Genomic DNA, 24040 nt, shown 5'->3' with positions numbered 1-24040 from the left:
CTGTATGGATATATCATACTTTATCAATTCACCAACTGATAGACGTTGTTTCCTCTTCTTCTTTTTTTTTTTTTTTGTGGTACGCAGGCCTCTCACTGTTGTGGCCTCTCCCGTTGTGGAGCACCGGCTCCGGACGCGCAGGCTCAGCGGCCATGGCTCACGGGCCCAGTCGCTCTGCGGCATGTGGGATCTTCCCGGACCGGGACACGAACCCGTGTCCCCTGCATCGGCAGGCGGACTCTCAACCACTGTGCCACCAGGGAAGCCCTGTTTCCTCTTCTTGGCTGTTATAAATAGTGCTGCTGTGAACATCTGTGTATAGTTACCTAGGAGTAGAAGTGCTGAATCATGTTTAACCTTTTGAAGAACTGCCAGACTGTATTCCAAAGTGGTTGCACCGTTTTATAACCCCACCAGCCCTGCATGTGTGTTCCAACTTCTCTACATCCTTGCCAGCACTTTTTTATTTTAGCCATCTTAGTGGGTGAGAGTTTATCTCATTGTGGGTCTGATTTGTATTTCTTAAATGACTAATGGTATTCAGCATCTTTTCCTGTATCCCAAAGATTCTTTACTACTTTCAGAAAAGAACTCTCAAGCAGCCTTGTATATAGGAAAAGAACCCTAGAGTAGAAAAAAACACTGCATGTACACAACTGAGGGCCATGTGGTTATCATCTAACTAGGCCACAGGTACACAAATTGTTCAAAGGATTTGGATATGCTCACTTGCCCTCCACTGATTGATCAAGAATTCTTACTAAAGTACAGTCATGCATTCATCAGCTGGCAGTACTGCCTTAGTGTCAAATTACTTAACCTCTCAAAGCCTTAGTAGTATCCTCTAGAAATGAGGATAATAGTATGACCCATTTCAGAGTATTTAGTCCCGTTAAGTATAATTACCTTAATGTTTTACTCTAGAGATGAAATTTATTGGTAGTTTGGAATCCCAAGCTTGATTAGGATGAGATAGCAAATACCTTGTGGAAAGATCTCACAGCATTATCTGTCCTGCATTATTTTCCTGGTTTTGAGCGGAATCCAAGGTCATCTAATCACACCTTAAATTCCTGTCTCTTACAACGTGCTCCCAAACCCCTAAAGCAGGTGTCCTGGAGAAGTACCGACACTTGGGAGGTCAGAGGGAATTAAGACCTCACATTAAGATAAGGACAGTAGAGAAATACAGATGAAGAGGCACATAAAAAGATGCTCAACTTCACTAATTATTAGAGAAATGCAAATCAAAACTACAATGAGGTATCACCTCACACCAGTCAGAATGGCCATCATTAAAAAGTCTACAAATAGGGCTTCCCTGGTGGCGCAGTGGTTGAGAGTCCGCCTGCCGATGCAGGGGACACGGGTTCGTGCCCCGGTCTGGGAAGATCCCACATGCCGCGGAGCGGCTTGGCCCACGAGCCATGGCCGTTGAGCCTGCGTGTCCGGAGCCTGTGCTCCGGAATGGGAGAGGCCACAACAGTGAGAGGCCCACATACTGCAAAAAAAAAAAAAAAAAGTCTACAAATAAATGCTGGAGAGGGTGTGGTGAAAAGGGAACCCTCCTACACTGCTGGTGGGAATGTAAGTTGGTGCACCCACTATGGAAAACAGTACGGAGGTTCCTCAGAAAAACTAAAATCAGAATTACCATATGATCCAGCAATTGCACTCCCAGGCATATATCCGGACAAAACTAATTTGAACTGATACATGAACCCCCTGTGTTCACTGCAGCACTATTCACAATAGCCAAGACATGGAAACAACGTAAATGTCCATCAACAGATGAATGGATAAAGATGTGGTATTTATATACAATGGAATATTACTCAGCCATAAAAAAGAACAAAATAATGCCATTTGCAGCAACATGGATGCAATTAGTGATTATTATACTAGGTGAAGTCAGAAAGACAAATACCATAAGATACCACTTATCTGTGGAATCTAAAATATGACACAAATGAACCTATCTACCAAACAGAAACAGACTCACAGACACAGAGAACAGACTGGTGGCTGACAAGGGAGAGAGGGTTGAGGGAGGGGGTTGGGGGAAGGATGGAGTGGGACATTGCGGGTAGCAGATGCAAACTTCTATATATCGGACGGATAAACAACAAGGTCCTACTGTAAAGCACAGAGAACTATATTCGGTATCCTACAATAAACCATAATGGAAAAGAATATATATAAAATAATGTGTATATATAATATATATACATGTATATATGTATAATATATATTATATTCATATATATATGAATCACTGCTGTATAGCAGTAATTAACAGAACATTGTAAACCAACAACAATTAAAAAACAAGACAAGGGCAGTAGAGACAGTAGACTGGGATGCACTATGGGGGTAATAAAATGAGGTGTGGGCAAGTCTGAACTCTAGCCAGCATTTTGGACTTGCATTTGAATTTTGGATTCACACTGGGACAAGAGTCACAAAGAAGGTGGTCCTACAAGGTAACAGACAAAATTTACCTTCTTAACTGGATTGGACAGAAAAGCAATATTTACCATTTCTTCCCGGGTCCTCATTCTCATCATTTTTGAATGCAACTGAACTCTATAATCATCATAATATTTTCGGGCACGAACACTCTGCTGCCGGTTTTCTTTTATCTTTGATTGGGTCAACTTCTGCCTATGAATGCGGTCCTTGAAGTCTTGCTAAGAAAGGGAAGGGGAAAAAGAGGTAAGGACAAGAGGAAGACAGACTCTGGTGTTCTCATGTGTCCCACTCCCCAACACGATGTCTTCAGGCAGTAAGCCAGGTATGGAGGGCCAGTAGCCTGCTGGCTGGGCATAGAGTGTGAAAGCCTGTCCGTCCCCAGAAATCCTTTAGTCTTTAGTAGGTTCATCACCTCAGTCAGAAGAGCTGCCCCACAGTCCCGTGGTTAGGACTCCACGCTCCCACTGCAGGGGGTGTGGGTTCAATCCCTGGTCAGGGAACTAAGATCCCATATGCTGTGCAGCCAAAAAAAAAGAGCTGCCCCAATAAGCCCCCAAGGCTGCAGAGAGCAGCAACAATCCTCATGGACTGAGAATCTCATCTCCCCATTTCACCAGGGAGTCATCTAAGCCATACCCAGATGCCTGCTTAAAAGTAGAAAACTGGCACGCTCAAAGATGTTCAAGCAGAGCTTGAGTTAACAGAAGTATCTATATCAAAACTAAGGAAATTAGGTGATAGCAAAGTAGTGAGGGTGAAATGAAGTCATGTACACAAAGCCTTCAACTTAGGTGTCCAGACACTTGTTTTCTTTTCCCTCACACCAGAGCCCCATATGCAGTTCCTGATGGCTTCCTCTTCTTTCTCTGGAACTGCTTAGAATTATAGTTCTCATTGCTTATCTCTATACTCAAGTTTCTTCCTCTGGCTTATTGTCTTTGATCTCTGTCCTCCCCCTTCATGATACTCAGAGGATAATGTTGTACTATGTACGACTCTCAGTCCAAATTATAATGGAGGCATAGACAACCTCAGCCTTCTATTTGGGACCTGAGAAAGAAGGGAGAGGACAAAAAACACTAAGTTATAACCACCTGGTACCTCGAAGAGGCTTGGAGGTAGAGACAGACCTGGATTAGAATCTCAACCTTGTCCTTGCTGATTATGGTGGGACCCAGGGCAAGTTAACATCTCAAAGCTTCAGGTTTTCCATTTCATAGAAAACGTTTCTATTATGTTACTATAAAGACTAAATGAAACTGTGTACAAAAAGTACCTAGCACCTTACCCTCTCATCAATTTTGGTTAAAGACCTAAATGCTTCCACAGGTAAGTGTAAGAGGTATGAGTCAGTGGGGATATTGCCCAGCTGGTACAAATAAAATTAATTAATATAACTTACCAGTCTCTTGTTATGTTCATATTCTTTCTTGATAAGCACAGTAAGGAGGTCGTGCCTTCTCAAGGCTTCTTCTATCTTTAAATGGGATACAAGGAAACGAGGTCAATAATTCTATTCACTAGATAATCAAGGAGAAGCTCTGCCCCTGTTTGGTTTATACTCCTATGCTTAATTGACAGTTATCTTACTTCATCCTGGAGTTTCTTCTTTGATCGATTTTCTCTATATGCATCTTTTTTGAGCTGTTCAACCTGTGCAATTTGCTGTTTCCACATTTTGCTTAGTGTTTGACCAGAAACATAGAGAAATGGAAACTGCTCCAGCATCAGGGGCAGGAGACTGTGTTCATTCACTTTCACTGCAAGGTTAAAAAAAAAAAAAAAGATGCTCTTAATCTGAGAAACTCGCTGACAGCTTTTAAGAAGATATCTCATCCCACCTTCCTGGGAGATCAAAGCTTATCTAAGTGATGTGGTTCTGAGCCTGAAAAGAACAATTCTAAAAGTGTGTTATTACCTTTGCATTCCTTCTCTGATTGGGATAGCCAATTACTAGTAAGGATGACAATAACCTCAACGTTTCTGATTGATGACATGCTGGTTTTGTGAAGTCCATCCTAACTGCTCAGCTGATTCAGCGCCTGGGGTGGATGCTGTGTGTGTGGTCAAACTGCCTACCAGGAGGGCTGACGAGTCTAAGTCTCTGTCTGATGGGATGTAGTTAGAAGGCCAGTGGTCTTTGAAACTGTACCCTGGCACCAACTGTCAATATAACAGGAACTGGACAGGCCCTCTGCTTGCTTTGGAGCATCCCTTTGGTTCTACCAACTTCCCAGAAACAAAAGACAACCAGCATGAGTGAGCAGAGTGAAGCTAAAGCTGGAACAGCTGGTCATAGCCATCACATTCCTTTGGTGCCAATACATTGGTATATATTTAAGAGTTTTAGAGAAATGCCTCATTTAAGAGTTTTCTCTCTCTTTACAGAAATTTAGCATATGGCAGTGAGAGAAGAGGGAACTTTCTCCAGCTGGCTGGTAGATGCTGGTTCTCAGCGCTGGGTCCTTGGCATGTAGCACACAGTTTCAAAGGATGCCAGTTTTCCATAAAGTACAATTTTGTGGTTCTTACTTGGAACTGCTTTATTTGGCTTTGGCAAGCCACCTCTTGGACCTGGAGTTGTGGTTTTTCTAGAGTAAATCTTCCAGGGATGACTATGTTTTGGAGTTCCTTTATGAACAGCTGCTCTGTGTATTTTTTCCTTAGGAACAGATATAAAACAGAATAGAAATGAGAAGTCTAATAACTCTTTCATACATCATCTTAAACATTACATAGGGACAAAAACAGCTAACATAATCCCCAGCCAAACCACCTTACTTCAAATTTCTACAGTATGGGGACTTTCCTGGTGGCACAGTGGTTAAGAATCTGCCTGCCAATGCAGGGGACACGGGTTCGAGCCCCGGTCCAGGAAGATCCCACATGCCGCAGAGCAACTAAGCCTGTGTGCCACAACTACTGAGCCTGTGCTCTAGAGCTGCGAGCCACAACTACTGAGTCCGTGTGCCACAACTACTGAAGCCCATGAACCTATAGCCCGTGCTTCACAACAAGAGAAGTCCCACACCACAGCGAAGACCCAACACAGCCAAAAATAAATTAATTAATTAAAAAAATTTTTCTACAGTCTGGTTATTTACCTACTCTAAGTTAAATGCCTCTTTAGTTTCTGGCATCCTTTGGAATTTGAAAAAGCACTGAATCTTTTTCAAGTTTCATAGTTGCCATAGCCCCACACCCTAAATACAACTACTAATGATATTCTGATGTACTTGCTTCTTTTGACAACCTTTTCCACGTACATTAAAAAAGTTCTTAAACGATGTTTAGTTATAACCACACTGTATGCTATATTCTGTTTTATGAACATTTTAGCATAAGCTTTTTCTCCATGCTTTCATTTAGCTTCTGTAACTATTCTTTTGAAAGGCAACGAAAAGTTATGCTTTGGGTGTCTTCCAACCAGGCACGGAGCAACTGGGATTTCCTGTCTTCTTTTACTCTCCCTCTTTAACTTGTCAGCCTAGACTATCTTTTAAAGCCTTGGTGAACTGATAAGCAATAGAAGCCCTTAAAAACTGATGGAAGTTTTAGGCAGGAGGGAAAAATACTAGTTTTGGGTACCATGTCTTGCCACATTTTAGCAACTTGCCTACCTATGAATAAAAGAAAATCCCACATCATGAAATGAAATTCTGCTTTTTTCTAAGGGGCTAATAATGATTAAGGCCCTGTTGATTTTTTTTCCTTTTAAAAAGATCATCTCTGTACTTTCCACTGATCTGATCAAATGGCATTTATTACAGTAGAGACTTTTACCCACTGTTTCCTCCTCGTCATTTATTCCTAGAGGTCCAATATTCTCTTGAACTTTATTTCTTCTTAGTTCCTTTTCAAATGCTTCAGTTATTGCCTACAGGGGAAAAGGCCATATGATATTATAGTTATTAAAAACATACAAATGAAAATGAAGGGAAAAAATCAATCTAAGATTCTGCCATTCCATTCACTTTTTTAAAGTTCCTTTCAGGCTATATATATCATTAAATACACATTATTTAACAGATACGTAATTGGGACATAAAACACAACTTTACATAATATATTTTTTTTCTCACAGTTTCTGTAATTATTTTGATACACACTTGAGTTGAAGTTACATGTTATTTTAAGACATCTAAGTCAGTTTGTTTTCACCATTATAAAACATAATGTAGCAAACAACTTAAGTGTTCTAAATTTATGCTACATTTCAAAATCCCTATTCCACAGTAGAAAGTCTTCCTTAGTAATCATACATTCTCCTGTTGAACCCTGTTTGGGCATTTTCATCCTATCTGTAATTCAAATAGCCAGTCACATTTAATCCACCTCAAATTCTCTTCATTTCTAAAGCTCTCTCTGAAAATGCCTGTCTACACGGATATACTTTCTTAACCCACTAGAGTACTGACTAAGCTATTATCTAATAAAGTTAGTTTTTAGAGTTTCATGAGTACAAGTTTTATGTTCCCTAATGGGGGACATAAAAGCTATGTCACATAATTTTGTCATCCACTCAGCTCAAGAATATTAAATGCATTTTAAGCCTTTAGTCAACAGCATTCAACAGCATGTTCACTGTAGCATTTGGCTAAGGGTAAATGGTAATGCCTGCTGCCTAATGGCAGTCAAGAGATGGGATGTACCTTTGCTTGCAGTCGGCGGATAGCTGTTTCTTTTGGCTTTCGCTGCCGCCTTCTCTCCATGTGGAACTGTTTGTTTTTGTTAATTGGAGATGGAGAAAGTGAATGAGATCTGGAGGGTGGCTTTCTATGCATGGCAAGTCCTACAACACAAGAGAGACATGTACCATCAGTTTCTGACAGTCAGCAATGTTAAGTGGGCACCAAATAGTTGACTGTTACCAAATCCAAAGAGACGATGGATGTACTAAATGTACTCTCTCCTATAACTAATTTGTTTGTTTATATGTTTAATCACACCAAGCAAACAGACTAATGCACATAATGTGTCCTCAAAATGTCTCAAAGAAGTATTAAGGTTCTATATTCAATTTTGGGTTGAAAATGGAACAACATGTGGAATGCATGCTGCACACAAAGCCCTATACTTAGTACTCGTGGTGGTGGAGGAGAAAAAGCCATCTGAGCTGTATGTCTGCTATCCTTTTACCTATCTAGGTCCTGAGGAGGGGGCTGTAAGTACATATACACATCCTTATAAAGCAGCACGCTTATACGCAAAGGTTACTGTAGTTTAGCATTTTTAAGCAGTCCTGTTTCTTCCCTACTTAGCAATCTAGCCCTCCTAATTCCATACTGCCTAAGAGATCTAACGAATTACTTCCCTCCACAAACCTTTTTATGTTCCATCGTTTATAAATATGCTCAGGAATCTGCTAATTGTGAGCAGGGGGACTCCATGCGTTTTTGGAAAAGCAAATAATTCAATATAGCTCTAAGGTCAAGGAAATTTGTTTGATACCCCTCTAAATAAATTTTCCCAGAAAATTAAAATGTCCCTGAGCTTTTATTTTTCTCTTCACTCTTTTAATTCAAATCTTTCAAATTAATTTAAAACTTAAAGATGTTAAGTAAAACTGACTTGCATGATCTATTTTAAATGATGTTTTAATAACACTTTTACTATGTCCGCAATGTATTCTTCTTTAGAAACTGAAGAGCCAATAAAAATAACATTTTAACTTATAATGTGTTTTTAAGATGGGATACAATGTACATGTCAGGGAAACATGTAGGTTACTGGATGAGGGTTCCTAGAGATTACCTGAGTCAAATTTAAGGGAAGACAGATGAAATAATCAAGAGAACAAAAAAGTACTCGGAGTAAACAAAACAAAACAAAACTGAAAAGGAAATTTTGGATGAGAAATGGAATGCTTCTAGAGAAACAAGGGATGACCAAAGTCGATAAAAGTGAATGGAAAACATGCAAAATTTTAGTTGGTGGAAGACAGGATAATTATTTGAACAAGCAGTGGGAAACATCTCCAATGATGTGGCAAACCAGAAACTGTCATGCATTGCTGATATGAGTACAAACTGGTGCAATCACTTTGGAGGGGAATTTGGCAATGGGAAAAAGCGTAAACTCCTCGGTCTAGCAATTCTAGTAGATATAGATCCTAGAGAAACTTCTGCACATATTTACAGGTTGTTCATTGCAGAACTGTTTGCAGTTATGAAATCTGGAAACAATCTATATGTCCCTGCAATGGTGGGGGGGACATATATACACATAAATAAAAATACATACTCATACAAATGGGGTACACTGTATGAACTCAGTCATGCAGTAGTTAAAATGAAGAACTGGATGTATCAACATAGATTTTTAAAACAATGTTAACAGAAAAAAAAAGTTGCAGAATAATATATACCTGTATATTAAAAAAACATAATAGTATATTTAGACAAGTAACACAATGCTATTAAAGTATAAAGACAGGGAGGAGATGGCCCAGTTCAAGATGGCAAAATAGAGGCTCCGGAACTCACCTCCTCCCACAGACACTGAAACCTACACTAAATATGGAATAATTCCCTCTGAAAGGAATCCAGACACTAGCTGAGTGACACATGAGAAAAAACCCACATCAAAAAGGGTTGTGGCACACCTTAATCTACTAGGAGCCATTAAGAATGAAGAAAATGGTGTGGACAAACACAAAGATTTGAGAGCCAACCAAGAGCTAGGGATGGGCTGAAAAGAGTCATCTCCTATGCAAGACTACTCCTTCCAGACTGGGAGAGTGGCTGTTTTACCTAATGCACAGAAACCAACACAGTCAGGAAAATGAAGAAACAGAAGAATACGTTCCAAACAAAAGAACAAGATAAAACTCAAGAAACAGATTTTGATGAAATGGATAAAGGATTTACTTGATAAAGAGTTCAAAATAATGGTCATAAGGATGCTCACTGAGGTCAGGAGAACAATGAGAATTTCAACAAAGTGAGAATTTTAACAGAGAAAATGTAAGAAAGTACCAAACATAAAAAAAATATTTTTAAAAAATAATAAAAGAAAATTTTAAGTACGAAACAAATCACAGAGCTAAAGAATACAATAATGGAGGTTGAGAGTCCGCCTGCCAATGCAGGGGACACGGGTTTGAGACCTGGTCCCGGAGGATCCCACATGCCATAGAACAGCTAGGCCTGTGCACCACAGCTGCTGAGCCTGCACTCTGGAGCCCGCATGCCTGGAGCCTGTGCTCTGCAGTGGGAGAAGCCACCGCAGTGAGAAGCCCACGCACTGCAATGAAGTGTAGCCCTTGCTCACCACAACTAGAGAAAACCTGTGCACAGCAACAAAGACCCAACGCAGCCAAAAATAAATTAATTAATTAAAAAAAAAGAATACAATAGTGGAGTTCAGCAGCAGACCAGGTGAAGTGAGAGAAAGCATCAGCCAACTTAGGGCAATGGAATTCATCCAAACAGAAGAGCAAAAACAAAAAACAATGAGAAAAAGTGAAGATGACTTAAAGGACTACATCAAGTGGACCAATATTCACATTATAGGGATCCCAGAAGGAGAAGGGAGAAAGTGGCAGAAAGCTTATACAAAGAAATAATGGCTGAAAACTCCCCTAATCTGGGGAAAGAAGACATTCAGATCCAAGAAGCCCAGAAACTCTAAAATAAGATAAATCCAAAGAGACCCACACTGAGACATATTATAATTAAACTGTCAAATTTAATTTGAGAGACTCTTAAAAGCAGTAAAAGAAAAGCAACTTGTTACATACAAGGAAACCCCTATAAGACTATCAGTAGATTTTTCATCAGAAACTTTGCAGGCCAGAAGAGAACAGCAAAATATATTCAAACTGCTGAAAGAAAAACTGCAACCAAAAATATTCTACCCAGCAAAGCTGTCCTTCAGAATTGAAGGAGAGATAAAGAGCTTTCCAGACAAGCAAAAGCTGAATGAATGAGTTCATCAACATTAGTATAGCCTTACAAAAAATTTTAAAGGGACTTTTTTTTTTTTTTTGGCTGCACTGCACCATGCAGCTTGTCGGTTCTCAGTTCCCCAAGCAGGGACTGAACCCAGGCCACGGCAGTGAAAGTCTAGAATCCTAAACACTAGGCCACTCTGTTAAAGGGACTTTCTCAAGCTGCAATAAAAGGGTGCTAATTAGTAACAAGAAAACATACAGAAAAGTATAAATCTCATTGGTAAAGATAAATAATTATTTAAATTCAGAATACTCTAATGTTATAATGATAAGTCAAATACCAAATCTAGTATGAAGACTGACAAACAAAAATAGTAAAAATAACTATAACTACAATAATTTGTTAATGTATACACAAGGGAAAAAAATGTAAAATGTGGCATCAAAAACATAAAATGAAGGGAAAGTAAAAATGTAGAACTTTAATATGTGTTTCAACTTATCACCTTAAAATATGCTGTTATAAATATGTTTTATATAAGCCTTATGGTAACCACAAAGAAGAAACTTAGATACACAAAACATAAAGAGAAAAATCTAAGCTACTATTAGGGAAAATCCTCAAGTCACAAAGGAAGACAGCAAACAGAATCCAATAGCACATTAAAAGGATCATACAACATGATCAAGTAGGATTTATCCCAGGGATGCAAGGATTCTTCAATATATGCAAATCAGTCAATGTGATACATCACATTAACAAATTAAGGAATAAAAACCATATGATCATCTCAGTAGATGCAGAAAAAGTTTTTGACAAACTTCAACACCCATTTACGATAAAAACTCTCCAGAAAATGGGCATAGAGGGAACCTACATAATAAAAGTCATATATGACAAACCCACAGCAAGCATTATACTCAATGGTGAAAAACTGAAAGCATTTCCACTAGGATCAGGAACAAGACAAGGATGCCCACTCTCACCACTCTTATTCAACATAGTTTTGGAAGTCCTAGCCACAGCAATCAGAAAAGAAAAAGAAATAAAAGGAATACAAATTGGAAAAGAAGTAAAACTGTCACTATTTGCCGATGACGTGATACTATAAGTAGAAAATCCTAAAGATGCCACCAGAAAACTACTAGAACTAATCAGTGAATGTGGTAAGGTTGCAGGATACAAAATTAATTCACAGAAATCTCTGGCATTCCTATACACCAAAAGTGAAAAGCCAGAAAGAGAAATTAAGGAAACAATCCCATTCACCATTGCAACAAAAAGAATAAAATACCTAAGAATAAACCTACCTAAGGAGGCGAAAGACTTGTACTCAGAAAACTATAAAACACTGATGAAACAAACCAAAGATGACATAAACAGATGGAGAAATATATCATGTTCTTGGATTGGAAGAATCAATATTGTGAAAATGACTATACTGCCCAAAGCAATCTACAGATTCAATGCAATCCCTATCAAACTATCAATGGCATTCTTCACAGAACAAAAAAAATCTTACAATTCGTATGGAAACACAAAAGACAAAGCAATGTTGAGAAAGAAAAACGGAGATGGAGGAATATGCTCCCCGACTCCAAACTATACCACAAAGCTACAGTAATCAAGACAGTATGGTAATGGCACAAAAACAGAAATATAGATCAATGGTACAGGACAGAATGCCCAGAGATAAACTCACACACATATGGGCACCTAAATTACGACAAAGGAGGCAAGAACGGACAATGGAGAAAAGACAACCTCTTCAATAAGTGGTGCTGGGAAAACTGGACAGCTACATGTAAAAGAATGGAATTAGAACACTACCTAACACCATACACAAAAATAAACTCCAAATGGATTAAAGACTTAAATGTAAGACCAGACACTATAAAACTTTTAGAGGAAAACATAGGAAAAACACTCTTTGACATAAACCACAGCAAAATCTTTTTTGACCCACCTCCTAGAGTAACGGAAATAAAAATAAAAAATGGGACTTAATTAAACTTAAAAGCTTTTTTTTTTTTTGCGGTACATGGGCCTCTCACTGCTGTGGCCTCTCCTGTTGCAGAGCACAGGCTCTGGACACGCAGGCTCAGTGGCCATGGCTTACGGGCCCGGCTGCTCCACGGCATGTGGGATTTTCCCGGACTGGGGCACGAACCCATGTCCCCTGCATCGGCAGGCAGACTCCCAACCACTGCACCACCAGGGAAGCCCCTTAAAAGCTTTTTAACATCAAGGAAACCATAAACAAGACAAAAAGACAAGCCTCAGAATGGGAGAAAATATTTGCAAATTAACAGACAAAGGATTAATCTCCAAAATATACAAACAGTTCATGGAACTCAATATCAAAAACACAAACAATTGAGTTAAAAAATGGGTGTTAGACCTAAACAGACATTTCACCAAGGAAGACATACAGATGGCCAAGGAGCACGTGAAAAGACGCTCAACATTACTAATTATTAGAGAAATGCAAATCAGAACTACAATGAGGCATCACCTCATGCTGGTCAGAAGGGCCATTATCAAAAAAGCTAGAAACAACAAATGCCGGAAAGGGTGTGGTGAAAAGGGAACCCTCCTACACTGTTGGTGGGAATGTAAATTGATACAACCACTATGGAAAACAGTATGGAGGTTCCTTAAAAAACTAAAAACAGAACTACCATACGACCCAGCAATCCCACTACTGGGCATATACCCTGAGAAAACCATAATTCAAAAAGAGACATGCACCACAATGTTCACTGCAGCACTATTTACAATAGCCAGGACATGGAAACAACCTAAGTGTCCATCAACAGATGAATGGAGAAAGAAGATGTGGCACATATATACAATGGAATATTACTCAGACATAAAAAGAAACAAAATTGAGTTATTTGTAGTGAGGTGGATGGACCCAGAGTCCGTCATACAGAGTGAAGTCGGAAAGAGAAAAACAAATACCATATGCTAACGCATATATATGGAATCTTAAAAAAAAAGTTACTGATGAACCTAGTTCCAGGGCAGGAATAAAGAGGTAGATGTAGAGAATGGACCTTATGACATGGGGTGGGAGGGTGAAGCTGGGGCGAAGTGAGAGTAGCATCGACGTATATACACGACCGACTGTAAAACAGTTGGCTGGTGGGAAGCAGCAGCATAGCACAGGGAGATCGGCTCAGTGCTTTGCAATGACTTAGAGGGGTGGCATAGGGAGGATGGGAGGGAGGCTCAAGAGGGAGGGGATATGGGGACATGTGTATGCATACGGCTGATTCGCTTTGTTGTGCAACAGAAACTAACACGGTATTGTAAAGCGATTATACTCCAATAAAGATGTATTAAAATAAATAAATTAATAAAGTGATCAAAGGGAAGAACCTACAACCAAGAATACTTTACCCAGTAAGGCTCTCATTCAGATTCAATGGAGAAATCAAAGCTTTACAGACAAGCAAAAGCTAAGAAAATTCAGGACCACCAAACCAGCTTTGCAACAAATGCTAAAGAACTTCTCCAGGCAGAAAAGAAAAGGCCACAACTAGAAACAAGAAGAATACAAATGGAAAAGCTCACCATTAGGCAAACAGACAGTAAAGGTAGGAAATCATCTGCATGCAAATATCATATCAAAACCAGCAATTGTGAAGAGGAGAGCAAAAATGCAGGATATTGGAATTGCATTTGAAATTAAAAAACCAGCAACTTAAAATAATCTTGTTTATATATAGACTGCTGTATCAAAACCTCACAGTAACCACAAACTGAAAATCTACAAAAATACATACACAAAAAAGAAAAAGGAATCCAAAGACAACACTAAAGTTAGGCATCAAATCACAAGAGAAGAGAACAAAAGAGGAAGGGAAGAAAACAGACCTACAAAAGGAAATCCCAAACAATTAACAAAAGGGCAATAAGAACATACATATCAATAATTACCTTACACATAAATGGATTAAGTGCTCCAACCAAAAGACACAGACTGGCTGAATGGATACAAAAACAAGACCCATATATATGCTGTCTACAAGAGACCCACTTCAGATCTACGGACACATACTGAATGAAAGTGAGTGGATGGAAAAAGGTTTTCCACGCAAATGGAAATCAAAAGAAAGCTGAAGTAGCAATACTCATATCAGACAAAATAGACTTTAAAATAAAGACTGCTGTAAGAGACAAAGGACACCACATAATGGTCAAGGGATCAATCCAAGAAAAAGATATAACAACTGTAAATATATATGCACCCAACATAGGAGCACCTTAACATATAAGGTCAAAAAATACAGACATAAAAAGAGAAATCAACAGTAACATGATAATAGTAGGGGACTTTAACACCCCACTTTCATCAATGGATGGATTATCCAGATAGAAAATACATAAGGAAACACAGGCCTTAAATGACACATTAAACCAAATAGACTTGATATTTATAGAGCATTCCATTCAAAATCAACAGAGTATACATTCTTCTCAAGTGCACACAGAACATTCTCCAGGATTGATCGCATGTTGGATCACAATGCAAGCCTTGGTAAATTTAAGAAAACTGAAACCATATCAAGCATCTTTTCCAACCACAATGCTGAGATTAGAAATCAACTACAAGAAAAAAACTGTAAAAAACACAAACACGTGGAGGCTAAACAATATGCTACTAAACAACCAATGGATCACTGAAGAAATCAAAGAGGAAATAAAAAAATACCTAGAGACAAATGAAAATGAAAGCATTATGATCCAAAATCTATGGGATGCAGCAAAACAGTTCTAAGAGGGAAGTTTATAGTGATACAATCTTACCTTAGGAAACAAGAAAAATCAGAAATAAACACCTAACCTTACACCTAAAGCAACTAGAGAAAGAAGAACAAAACCAAAATTCAGTAGAAGGAAAGAAATCATAAAGATCAGAGCAGAAATAAATGAAATAGAAACAAAGAAAACAATAGAGAAGATCAATGAAACTAAAATCTGGTTCGTTGAAAAGATAAACAAAATTGATAAAACCTTTAGCCAGACTCATCAAGAAAAACAGGAAGGGGGCCCAAATAAGTAAAATTAGAAATGAAAAAGGAGAACTTACAACAGACACCACAGAAATACAACGGATCTTATAAGAGACTGCTACAAACTAGATGCCAATAAAATGGACAACCTGGAAGAAATGGACAAATTCTTAGAAAGGTAAAATCTCCCAAGACGGAACCAGGAAGAAATAGAAAACATGAACAGACCAATCACAAGTACTGAAATTGAAACTGTGATTTAAAAACTCCCAACAAACAAAAGTCAAGGACCAGATGGCTTCACAGGTGAATTCTATCAAACATTTAGAGAAGAGTTAACACCTATCCTTCTGAAACTATTCCAAAAAAATTGCAGAGGAAAGAACACTCCCAAACTCATTCTATGAGGCCACGATCACCCTGTTACCAAAACCAGACAAAGATACCACAAAAAAAAGAAAATTAGAGGCCAATATCACCGATGAACGCAGACGCAAAACTCAACAAAATACTAGCAATCTGAATCCAACAATACATTAAAAGGTTCACACAACACAATCAAGTGGAATTTTATCTCAGGGATGCAAGGATTTTTCAATAACTGCAAATCAGCCAGTGTGATACACATCAACAAATTGAAGAATAAAAATCCTATGATCATCTCAATAGATGCAGGAAAAGCTTCTGACAAAATTCAACAGCCATTTATGAAAAAAAACTCTCCAGAAAGTGGGCAGAGAGGGAACATACCTCAACATAATAAAGGCCATATATGACATATCTACAGCTAACATCATACTCAAAAATGAAAAGCTGAAAGCATTTCCTCTAAGATCAGGAACAAGACAAGGATGTCCACTCTCGCCACTTACACTCAATATAGTTTTGGAAGTCCTAGCCACAGCAATCAGAAGAAATAAAAGGAATCCAAATTGGAAAAGAAAACTGTCACTGTTTGCAGATGACATGATACTGTACATAGAAATCCTAAAGATGTTACCAGAAAACTACTAAAGCTCATCAATGAATTTCATAAAGTTGCAGGATACAAAATTAGTACACAGAAATCTGTTGCATTTCTGTACGCTAACAAGATCAGAAAGAGAAATTAAGGAAACAATCTCCATTTACCACTGTATCAAAAAGAATAATACACCTAGGAATAAATCTTCCTAAGGAGGCAAAAGACCTGTAACTCGGAAAACCATAAAATGCTGATGAAGGAAACCAAAGACGACACAAACAGATGGAAAGATATACCATGTTCTGGGATTGGAAGAACCAATATTGTCAAAATGACTGTACTAGCCAAGGCAATCTACAGATTCAATGCAATCCCTACCAAACTGACAATGGCATTTTTCACAGAACTAGAACAAAAAAAATCTTAAAATCTGTATGGAGACACAAAAGACCCTGGATAGCCAAAGCAATCTTGAGAAAGAAAAATGGAGCTGGAGGAATCAGGCTCCCTGACTTCAGACTATACTATTGATACAAAGCTACAGTCATCATAACAGTATGGTACTGGCACAAAAACGGACATATAGCTCAATGGAACACGATAGAAAGCCCAGAAATAAACCCATGCACCTATGGTTAATTAATCTACAACAAAGGAGGCAATACTATACAATGGAGGAAAGACAGTCTCTTCAATAAATGGTGCTGGGAAAACCGGACAGTTACATGTAAAAAAAAATGAAATTAGAACATTCTCTAACACCATAAACAAAAATAAACTCAAAGACCTAAATGGACCAGATACTACCAATATAGAACTCTTATAGGAAAACACAGGCAGAACACTCTGACATAAATCACAGCAATATCTTTTTCAATCCATCTCCTAGAGTAATGGAAATAAAAAATATAAATGAATGGGACCTAATTAAACTCAAAAGCTTTGCACAGCAAAGGAAACCATACACAAAACAAAAGCACAACCCACAGAATGTGAGAAAATATTTGCAAACAGTGTGACCGACAAGGGATTAATCTCCAAAATTTACAAGCAGCTCATGCGGCTCAGTGTCAGAAAAACAAAAAGAAAAAAAGAACAACCCAATCAAAAAATGGGCAGAAGACCTAAACAGACATTTCTCCAAAGAAGACATACAGATGGCCAAGAGACACATGAAAAGATGCTCAATATTGCTAATTATTAGAGAAATGCAAATCAAAACTACATTGAAATATCACCGCACACCAGGCCATCATCAAAGTCTACAAACAATAAGTGCTGGAGAGGGTGTGGAGAAAAGGGAACCCTCCTACACTGCTGGTGGGGAAGTAAATTGGTACAACCACTATGGAGAACAGTATGGAGGTTCCATAAGAAACTAAAAACCATATGATCCAGCAATCCCACTCCTGGAAATATATCTGGAGAAAAACAAGAGTTTGAAAGGATACATGCACTGCAATGTTCACTGCAGCTCTATTAACAATAGCCAAGACATGGAAGCCACCTAAGTGTCCACCAACAGATGAATGGATAAAGATGTGGTACATATATACAATGGAGTATTACTCAGCCATTAGAAAGAATGAAATAATGCCATTTGCAGCAACATGGATGGACCTGGAGATTATCATGCTAAGTGAAGTCAGTCAGACAGAGAAAGACAAATAGCATATGATGTCGCTTATATGTGAAATCTAAAAAAAAAAAAAAAAAAAAGATACAAATGAACTTATTTACAAAACAGAAACAGAGTCACAGACTTAGAGAACGAATTTATGGTTACCAGGGGGAAGGGTCGAGGGGAGGGATAGATTGGGAGTTTGGGATTGACATGTACTCACTGCTTTATTTAAGATACATAACTGGGCTTCCCTGGTGGCACAGTGGTTGAGAGTCCGCCTGCCGATGCAGGGGACGTGGGTTCGTGCCCTGGTCTGGGAGGATCCCACATGCCATGGAGCGGCTGGGCCCGTAAGCCATGGCTGCTGGGCCTGTGCGTCCAGAGCCTGTGCTCTGCAGTGGGAGAGGCCGCAGCAGTGAGAGGCCCACGTACCGGGGGAAAAAAAAAGATACATAACCAACAGGGACCTACTGTACAGCACAGGGAACTCTACTCAATATTCTGTAATAACCTATATGGGAAAAGAATCTGAAAAAGAATGGATATACGTATAACTGAATCACTTTGCTGTACACCTGAAACTAATGCAACATTGTTAATCAACTATACTCCAATATAAAATAAAAATTAAAAAAAAAAAGTCAAGGACCAGATGGCTTCACTGGTGAATTCTACCAAACATTTAAAGAATTAATACCAATCCTTCTCAAACCTTTCCAAAACACAGAAGAAGAAACACTTCCAAACTCATTTTACAAGGCCAACATTACCCTAAAATCAAAACCAGACAGGACGCCACAAAGAATTACAGACCAATATCCCTGATGAACACAGATGCAAAAATCCTCAACAAAATATTAGCAAATGAATTCAACAGTAACTACAAGTATCATGCACCATGATCAAGTGGGATTTATTCCAGAAATGCAAGGATGGTTCAGCATTCACAAATCCGTCACTGTGTACACCACATTAACAAAAAATAAAAATCATATTATCATCTCAATAAATAAATAAAAAGCATTTAACAAAATGCAACATCCATTCATTTTAAAAAAACTTTCAACTGGGTATAGGAGTGTACCTCAACATAATAAATGCCATATATGACAAGCCCATAGCTAACATATTCAACAGTGAAAAGCTGAAAGTAGTTCCTCTAAGATCAGAAACAAGACAAGGATGCCTGCTTTTATTCAACATAGTACTACAAGTCCTAGACAGAGCAATTAGGCAAGAAAAAGAAATAAAAGACATCCAGATCAGAAATGAAGAAATATAACTCTTTACAGATGACATCATATTATATATAAAAAACCCTAAAGAAGCCACCAAAACTGTTAGAACTAATCAACGAATTTCGTAAAACTGCAGGTTACAAAATCAATATACAGTTGTTCCTTAGGGCACTGACTCCACGCAGCCAAAAATCTGAGTATAACTTTACAGATAGTGCTCCGTATCCACAGTTCTGCATCCATGGACTCAACTGGCACTGATGATGCAGTAGTATAGTACGTATTTACTGAGAAAAATCTATGTATAAGTGGACCTGCACAGTTCAAATCCACATTGTTCAAGGGTCAACTGTACAAAAATAGTTGCAATTCTATACAATAACAAACTATCAAAGAAACTGGAGCTACTCAGTTTCCCTAGGTCTCTCCCATATATATATGTGTTACTAAACTTTTGTTTTCTCCTCTTTAAAAAAATAAAGAGAGAAATTAAGGAAAAATCCCATTACAATTGCTTCAAAGAGAATAATATACCTAGGAATAAATTTAACCAAGGAGGTGAAAGACCTGTACACCGAAGACTATAAGACACTGATGAAAGAAATTAAAGAAGACACAAATAAATGGAAAGATGATCTGTGTTCATGGATTGGAAGAATTAATACTGTTAAAATGTGCATACTCCTCAAAGAGATCTACAAACTCAATGCAAACCCTATGAAAATTCCAATGGCATTTTCCACAGAAATAGAACAAACAATCATATAATTTGTTTGGAACCACAAACACCCCAAATAGCCAAAACAATCCTGAGAAAAAAGAACAAAGCTGGAGGCCATCCCACTTCCTGATTTCAAACTATATTACAAAGCTACAGTAATCAAAACAATATATTGGCAAAAAAACAGACACAGAGCTTAATGGAACACAAAAGAGAGCCCAAAAACGAATCCATGAATATATGGTCAATTAATTTATGATAAAGGAGCCAAGAATATACAGTGGGGAAAGGACAGCCTCTTTAATAAATGGTGTTGGGAAAACTGGACAGCCACATGCAAAATAATGAAACTGGACTCCTATCTTACACCAAACACAAAGATCAACTCAAAATGAATTAAGAGACTTGAACGTAAGACCTGAAGCCATAAAACTCCTAGAAGAAATAAAAGTAAGTAAAAAGGCACTAACCTGGCTGACATTGGCCTTGGCAATGATTTTTTGCATTTGACACCAAAAGTAAAGGCAACAAAAGCAAAAATAAAGAGGTGGGGCTATTAAAACTAATAAACTTCCGCAAAGCAAAGAAAACCACCAACAAAATGAAAAGGCAATCTACCAAATGGGAGAATATATTTGCAAATCAGGTATCTGATAAGGGGTTAATATTCAAAGTATTAACTCAACAGCAAAAAGAAAAAAAAATCCGATTAAAAAATAGGCAGAGGAACTAAACAGACATTTTTCCAAAGATGACATACAATGGCCAACAGGTACATGAAAAGGTGCTCAACATCACTAATGATTAGGGAAATGCAAATCAAAACCACAATTAGGTATCAACTCACACCTATGGGAATGGCTATCCTCAAAAAAAGCATGAAATAACAAGTGTTGGAAAGGATGTAGAGAAAAGGTAACCCTTGCAAATCCTTGGTGGGAATGTAAATGGTGCAGCCATTATGGAAAGCAATATGGAGGTTCCTGAAAGAATTAAAAATAAAACTACCATATTATCCAGCAATTCCACTTCTGGGTATATATCCAGAAGCGAAACGAAATCACTACCTCAAAAAGATAGCTGCACTGCCAGGGTCCCGGGATCCAGGGACGGCTTCCCCGGGAAAGCGCACGGCACGCCTCGGGCTGGTGCAACGTCACGCCGGCCTCTGCTGCCGCACGCTCGCCCCACCTCCATGCCCCTCCCTCCCCTCGGCCTGAGTGAGCCAGAGCCCCCGAATCAGCGGCTCCTTTAAACCCGTCCTGTCTGAGCGAAGAACAGACGCCCTCCGGTGACCTACACGCAGAGGTGGGGCCAAATCCAAAGCTGAGACCTGGGAGCTGTGAGAACAAAGAAGAGACAGGGAAATCTCTCTGTGCAGCCTCAGAAGCAGCGGATTAAAGCTCCACAATCAACTTGACGTACGCTGCATCTGTGGAATACATGAATAGACAACGAATCATCCCAAATTGAGGAGGTGGACTTTGAGGACAAGATTTAAGATATTTTCCCCTTTTCCTCTTTTTACAACGAATTATCCCAAATTGAGGAGGTGGACTTTGAGAGCAAGATTTACGATTTTTCCCCCCGGTTCTCTTTTTGTGAATGTGTATGTGTATGCTTCTGTGTGAAATTTTCTCTGTATAGCTTTGCTTCCACCATTTGTCCCAGCGTTCTATCTGTCCGTTTTTTTTGTTGTTGTTTTTAAAAATTTTTTTTTAATAATTACTTTTTTATTTTAATAACGCTACCATATTTTATCATACTTTATTCTATTTTACTTTATCTTCTCTCTTTTTATTCTATCTTCCCTTCCTCCCCTCCTCCTTCCGCCCCTTTCTTTCTTTCCTTCCTCCCTCTCTCCCTTTCTTTCCTTCCTTCTTTCTTCCTTTTTTCCTTCCTCCCTCCCTCCCTCCTTTCTTTCCTTCCTTCCTTCCTCTCTCCCTCCTTTCTTTCTTCCTTCCTTCCTTTCTTTCCTTCTTTCTTTGTCTTCTCTCTTTCTTTCTTCTACCAATTCTTTCTTTCTACTTTTTCTCCCTTTTATTCTGAGCCGGGTAGATGAAAGGCTCTTGGTGCCGCAGCCAGGAGTCAGTGCTGTGCCTCTGAAGTGGGAGAGCCAACTTCAGGACACTGGTCCACAAGAGACCTCCCAGCTCCACGTAATATCAAGCGGCGAAAATCTCCAAGAGATCTCCATCTCAACACCAGCACCCAGCTTCACTCAACGACCAGCAAGCTACAGTGCTGGTCACCCTATGCCAAGCAACTAGCAAGACAGGAACACAACCCCACCCATTAGCAGAGAGGCTGCCTAAAAACATAATAAGGCCACAGGCACCCCAAAACACACCACCGGACGTGGACCTGTCCACCAGAAAGACAATATCGAGCCTCATCCACCAGAACACAGGCACTAGTCCCCCCAACCAGGAAGCCTACACAACCCACTGAAACAACCTTAGCCACTGGGGACAGACACCAAAAACAACGGGAACTACGAATCTGCAGCCTGCAAAAAGGAGACCCCAAACACAGTAAGATAAGCAAAATGAGAAGACAGAAAAACACACAGCAGGAGAAGGAGCAAGATAAAAACCCACCAGACCTAACAAATGAAGAGGTAATAGGCAGTCTACCTGAAAAAGAATTCAGAATAATGATAGTAAAGATGATCCAAAATCTTGGAAATAGAATAGACAAAATGCAAGAAACAGTTAACAAGGATCTAGAAGAACTAAAGATGAATCAAGCATCAATTAAAAACACAATAAATGAAATGAAAAATACTCTAGATGGGATCAACAGCAGAATAACTGAGGCAGAAGAACGGATAAGTGACGTGGAAGATAAAATAGTGGAAATAACTGCTGCAGAGCAAAATAAAGAAAAAAGAATGAAAAGAACAGAGGACAGTCTCAGAGACCTCTGGGACAACATTAAACGCACCAACATTCGAATTATAGGGGGTTCCAGAAGAAGAAGAGAAAATGAAAGGGACTGAGAAAATATTTGAAGAGATTATAGTTGAAAACTTCCCTAATATGGGAAAGGAAATAGTTAATCAAGTCCAGGAGGCACAGAGAGTCCCATACAGAATAAATCCAAGGAGAAATACGCCAAGACACATATTAATCAAACTGTCAAAAATTAAATACAAAGAAAACATATTAAAAGCAGCAAGAGAAAACCAACAAATAACACACAAGGGAATCCCCATCAGGTTAACAGCTGATCTCTCAGCAGAAACTCTGCAAGCCAGAAGGGACTGGCAGGACATATTTAAAGTGATGAAGGAGAAAAACCTGCAACCAAGATTACTCTACCCAGCAAGGATCTCATTCAGATTTGATGGAGAAATTAAAATGTTTACAGACAAGCAAAAGCTGAGAGAGTTCAGCACCACCAAACCAGCTTTACAACAAATGCTAAAGGAACTTCTCTAGGCAAGAAACACAACAGAAGGAAAAGACCTACAATAACGAACCCAAAACAATTAAGGAAATGGGAATAGGAACATACATATCAATAATTACCTTAAATGTAAATGGACTAAATGCTCCCACCAAAAGACACAGATTGGCTGAATGGATACAAAAACAAGACCATATATATGCTGTCTACAAGAGACCCACTTCAGACCTAGAGACACATACAGATCGAAAGTAAGGGAATGTAAAAAGGTATTCCATGCAAATGGAAATCAAAAGAAAGCTGGAGTAGCAATTCTCATATCAGACAAAATAGACTTTAAAATAAAGACTATTAGAAGAGACAAAGAAGGACACTACATAATGATCAAGGGATCGATCCAAGAAGAAGATATAACAATTGTAAATATTTATGCACCCAACATAGGAGCACCTCAATACATAAGGCAAATACTAACAGCCATAAAAGGGGAAATCGACAGTAACACACTCATAGTAGGGGACTTTAACACCCCACTTTCACCAATGGACAGATCATCCAAACTGAAAATAAATAAGGAAACACAAGCTTTAAATGATACATTAAACAAGATGGACTTAATTGATATTTATAGGACGTTCCATCCAAAAACAACAGAATACACATTTTTCTCAAGTGCTCATGGAACACTCTCCAG

At 38.7% G+C, this 24040-nt stretch overlaps 1 protein-coding gene across 7 annotated transcripts in view; it reads right to left on the bottom strand.

Moving 5' to 3' along the window:
* The window catches only part of CEP95 (centrosomal protein 95), a 64320-nt gene that overhangs the window by 1610 nt on the left and 38670 nt on the right, over positions 1 to 24040 (bottom strand). For all 7 annotated transcript variants that reach the window (XM_082604298.1, XM_082604293.1, XM_082604294.1 and 4 more), the window contains 6 exons: positions 7125 to 7264; positions 6260 to 6349; positions 5005 to 5134; positions 4063 to 4232; positions 3875 to 3949; positions 2538 to 2690 (listed from right to left, as the gene is read on the bottom strand). In XM_082604298.1, the coding sequence (XP_082460424.1) occupies positions 2538 to 2690; positions 3875 to 3949; positions 4063 to 4232; positions 5005 to 5134; positions 6260 to 6349; positions 7125 to 7264 (758 nt within the window). The remainder of the gene's footprint in view (positions 1 to 2537; positions 2691 to 3874; positions 3950 to 4062; positions 4233 to 5004; positions 5135 to 6259; positions 6350 to 7124; positions 7265 to 24040) is intronic.

Source organism: Mesoplodon mirus (assembly GCF_964341445.2).
Source record: "Mesoplodon mirus genome assembly, chromosome: 18".
Classification (NCBI taxonomy): Eukaryota; Metazoa; Chordata; class Mammalia; order Artiodactyla; family Ziphiidae; genus Mesoplodon; species Mesoplodon mirus.
This window is presented reverse-complemented; position numbering and strand designations above follow the sequence as displayed.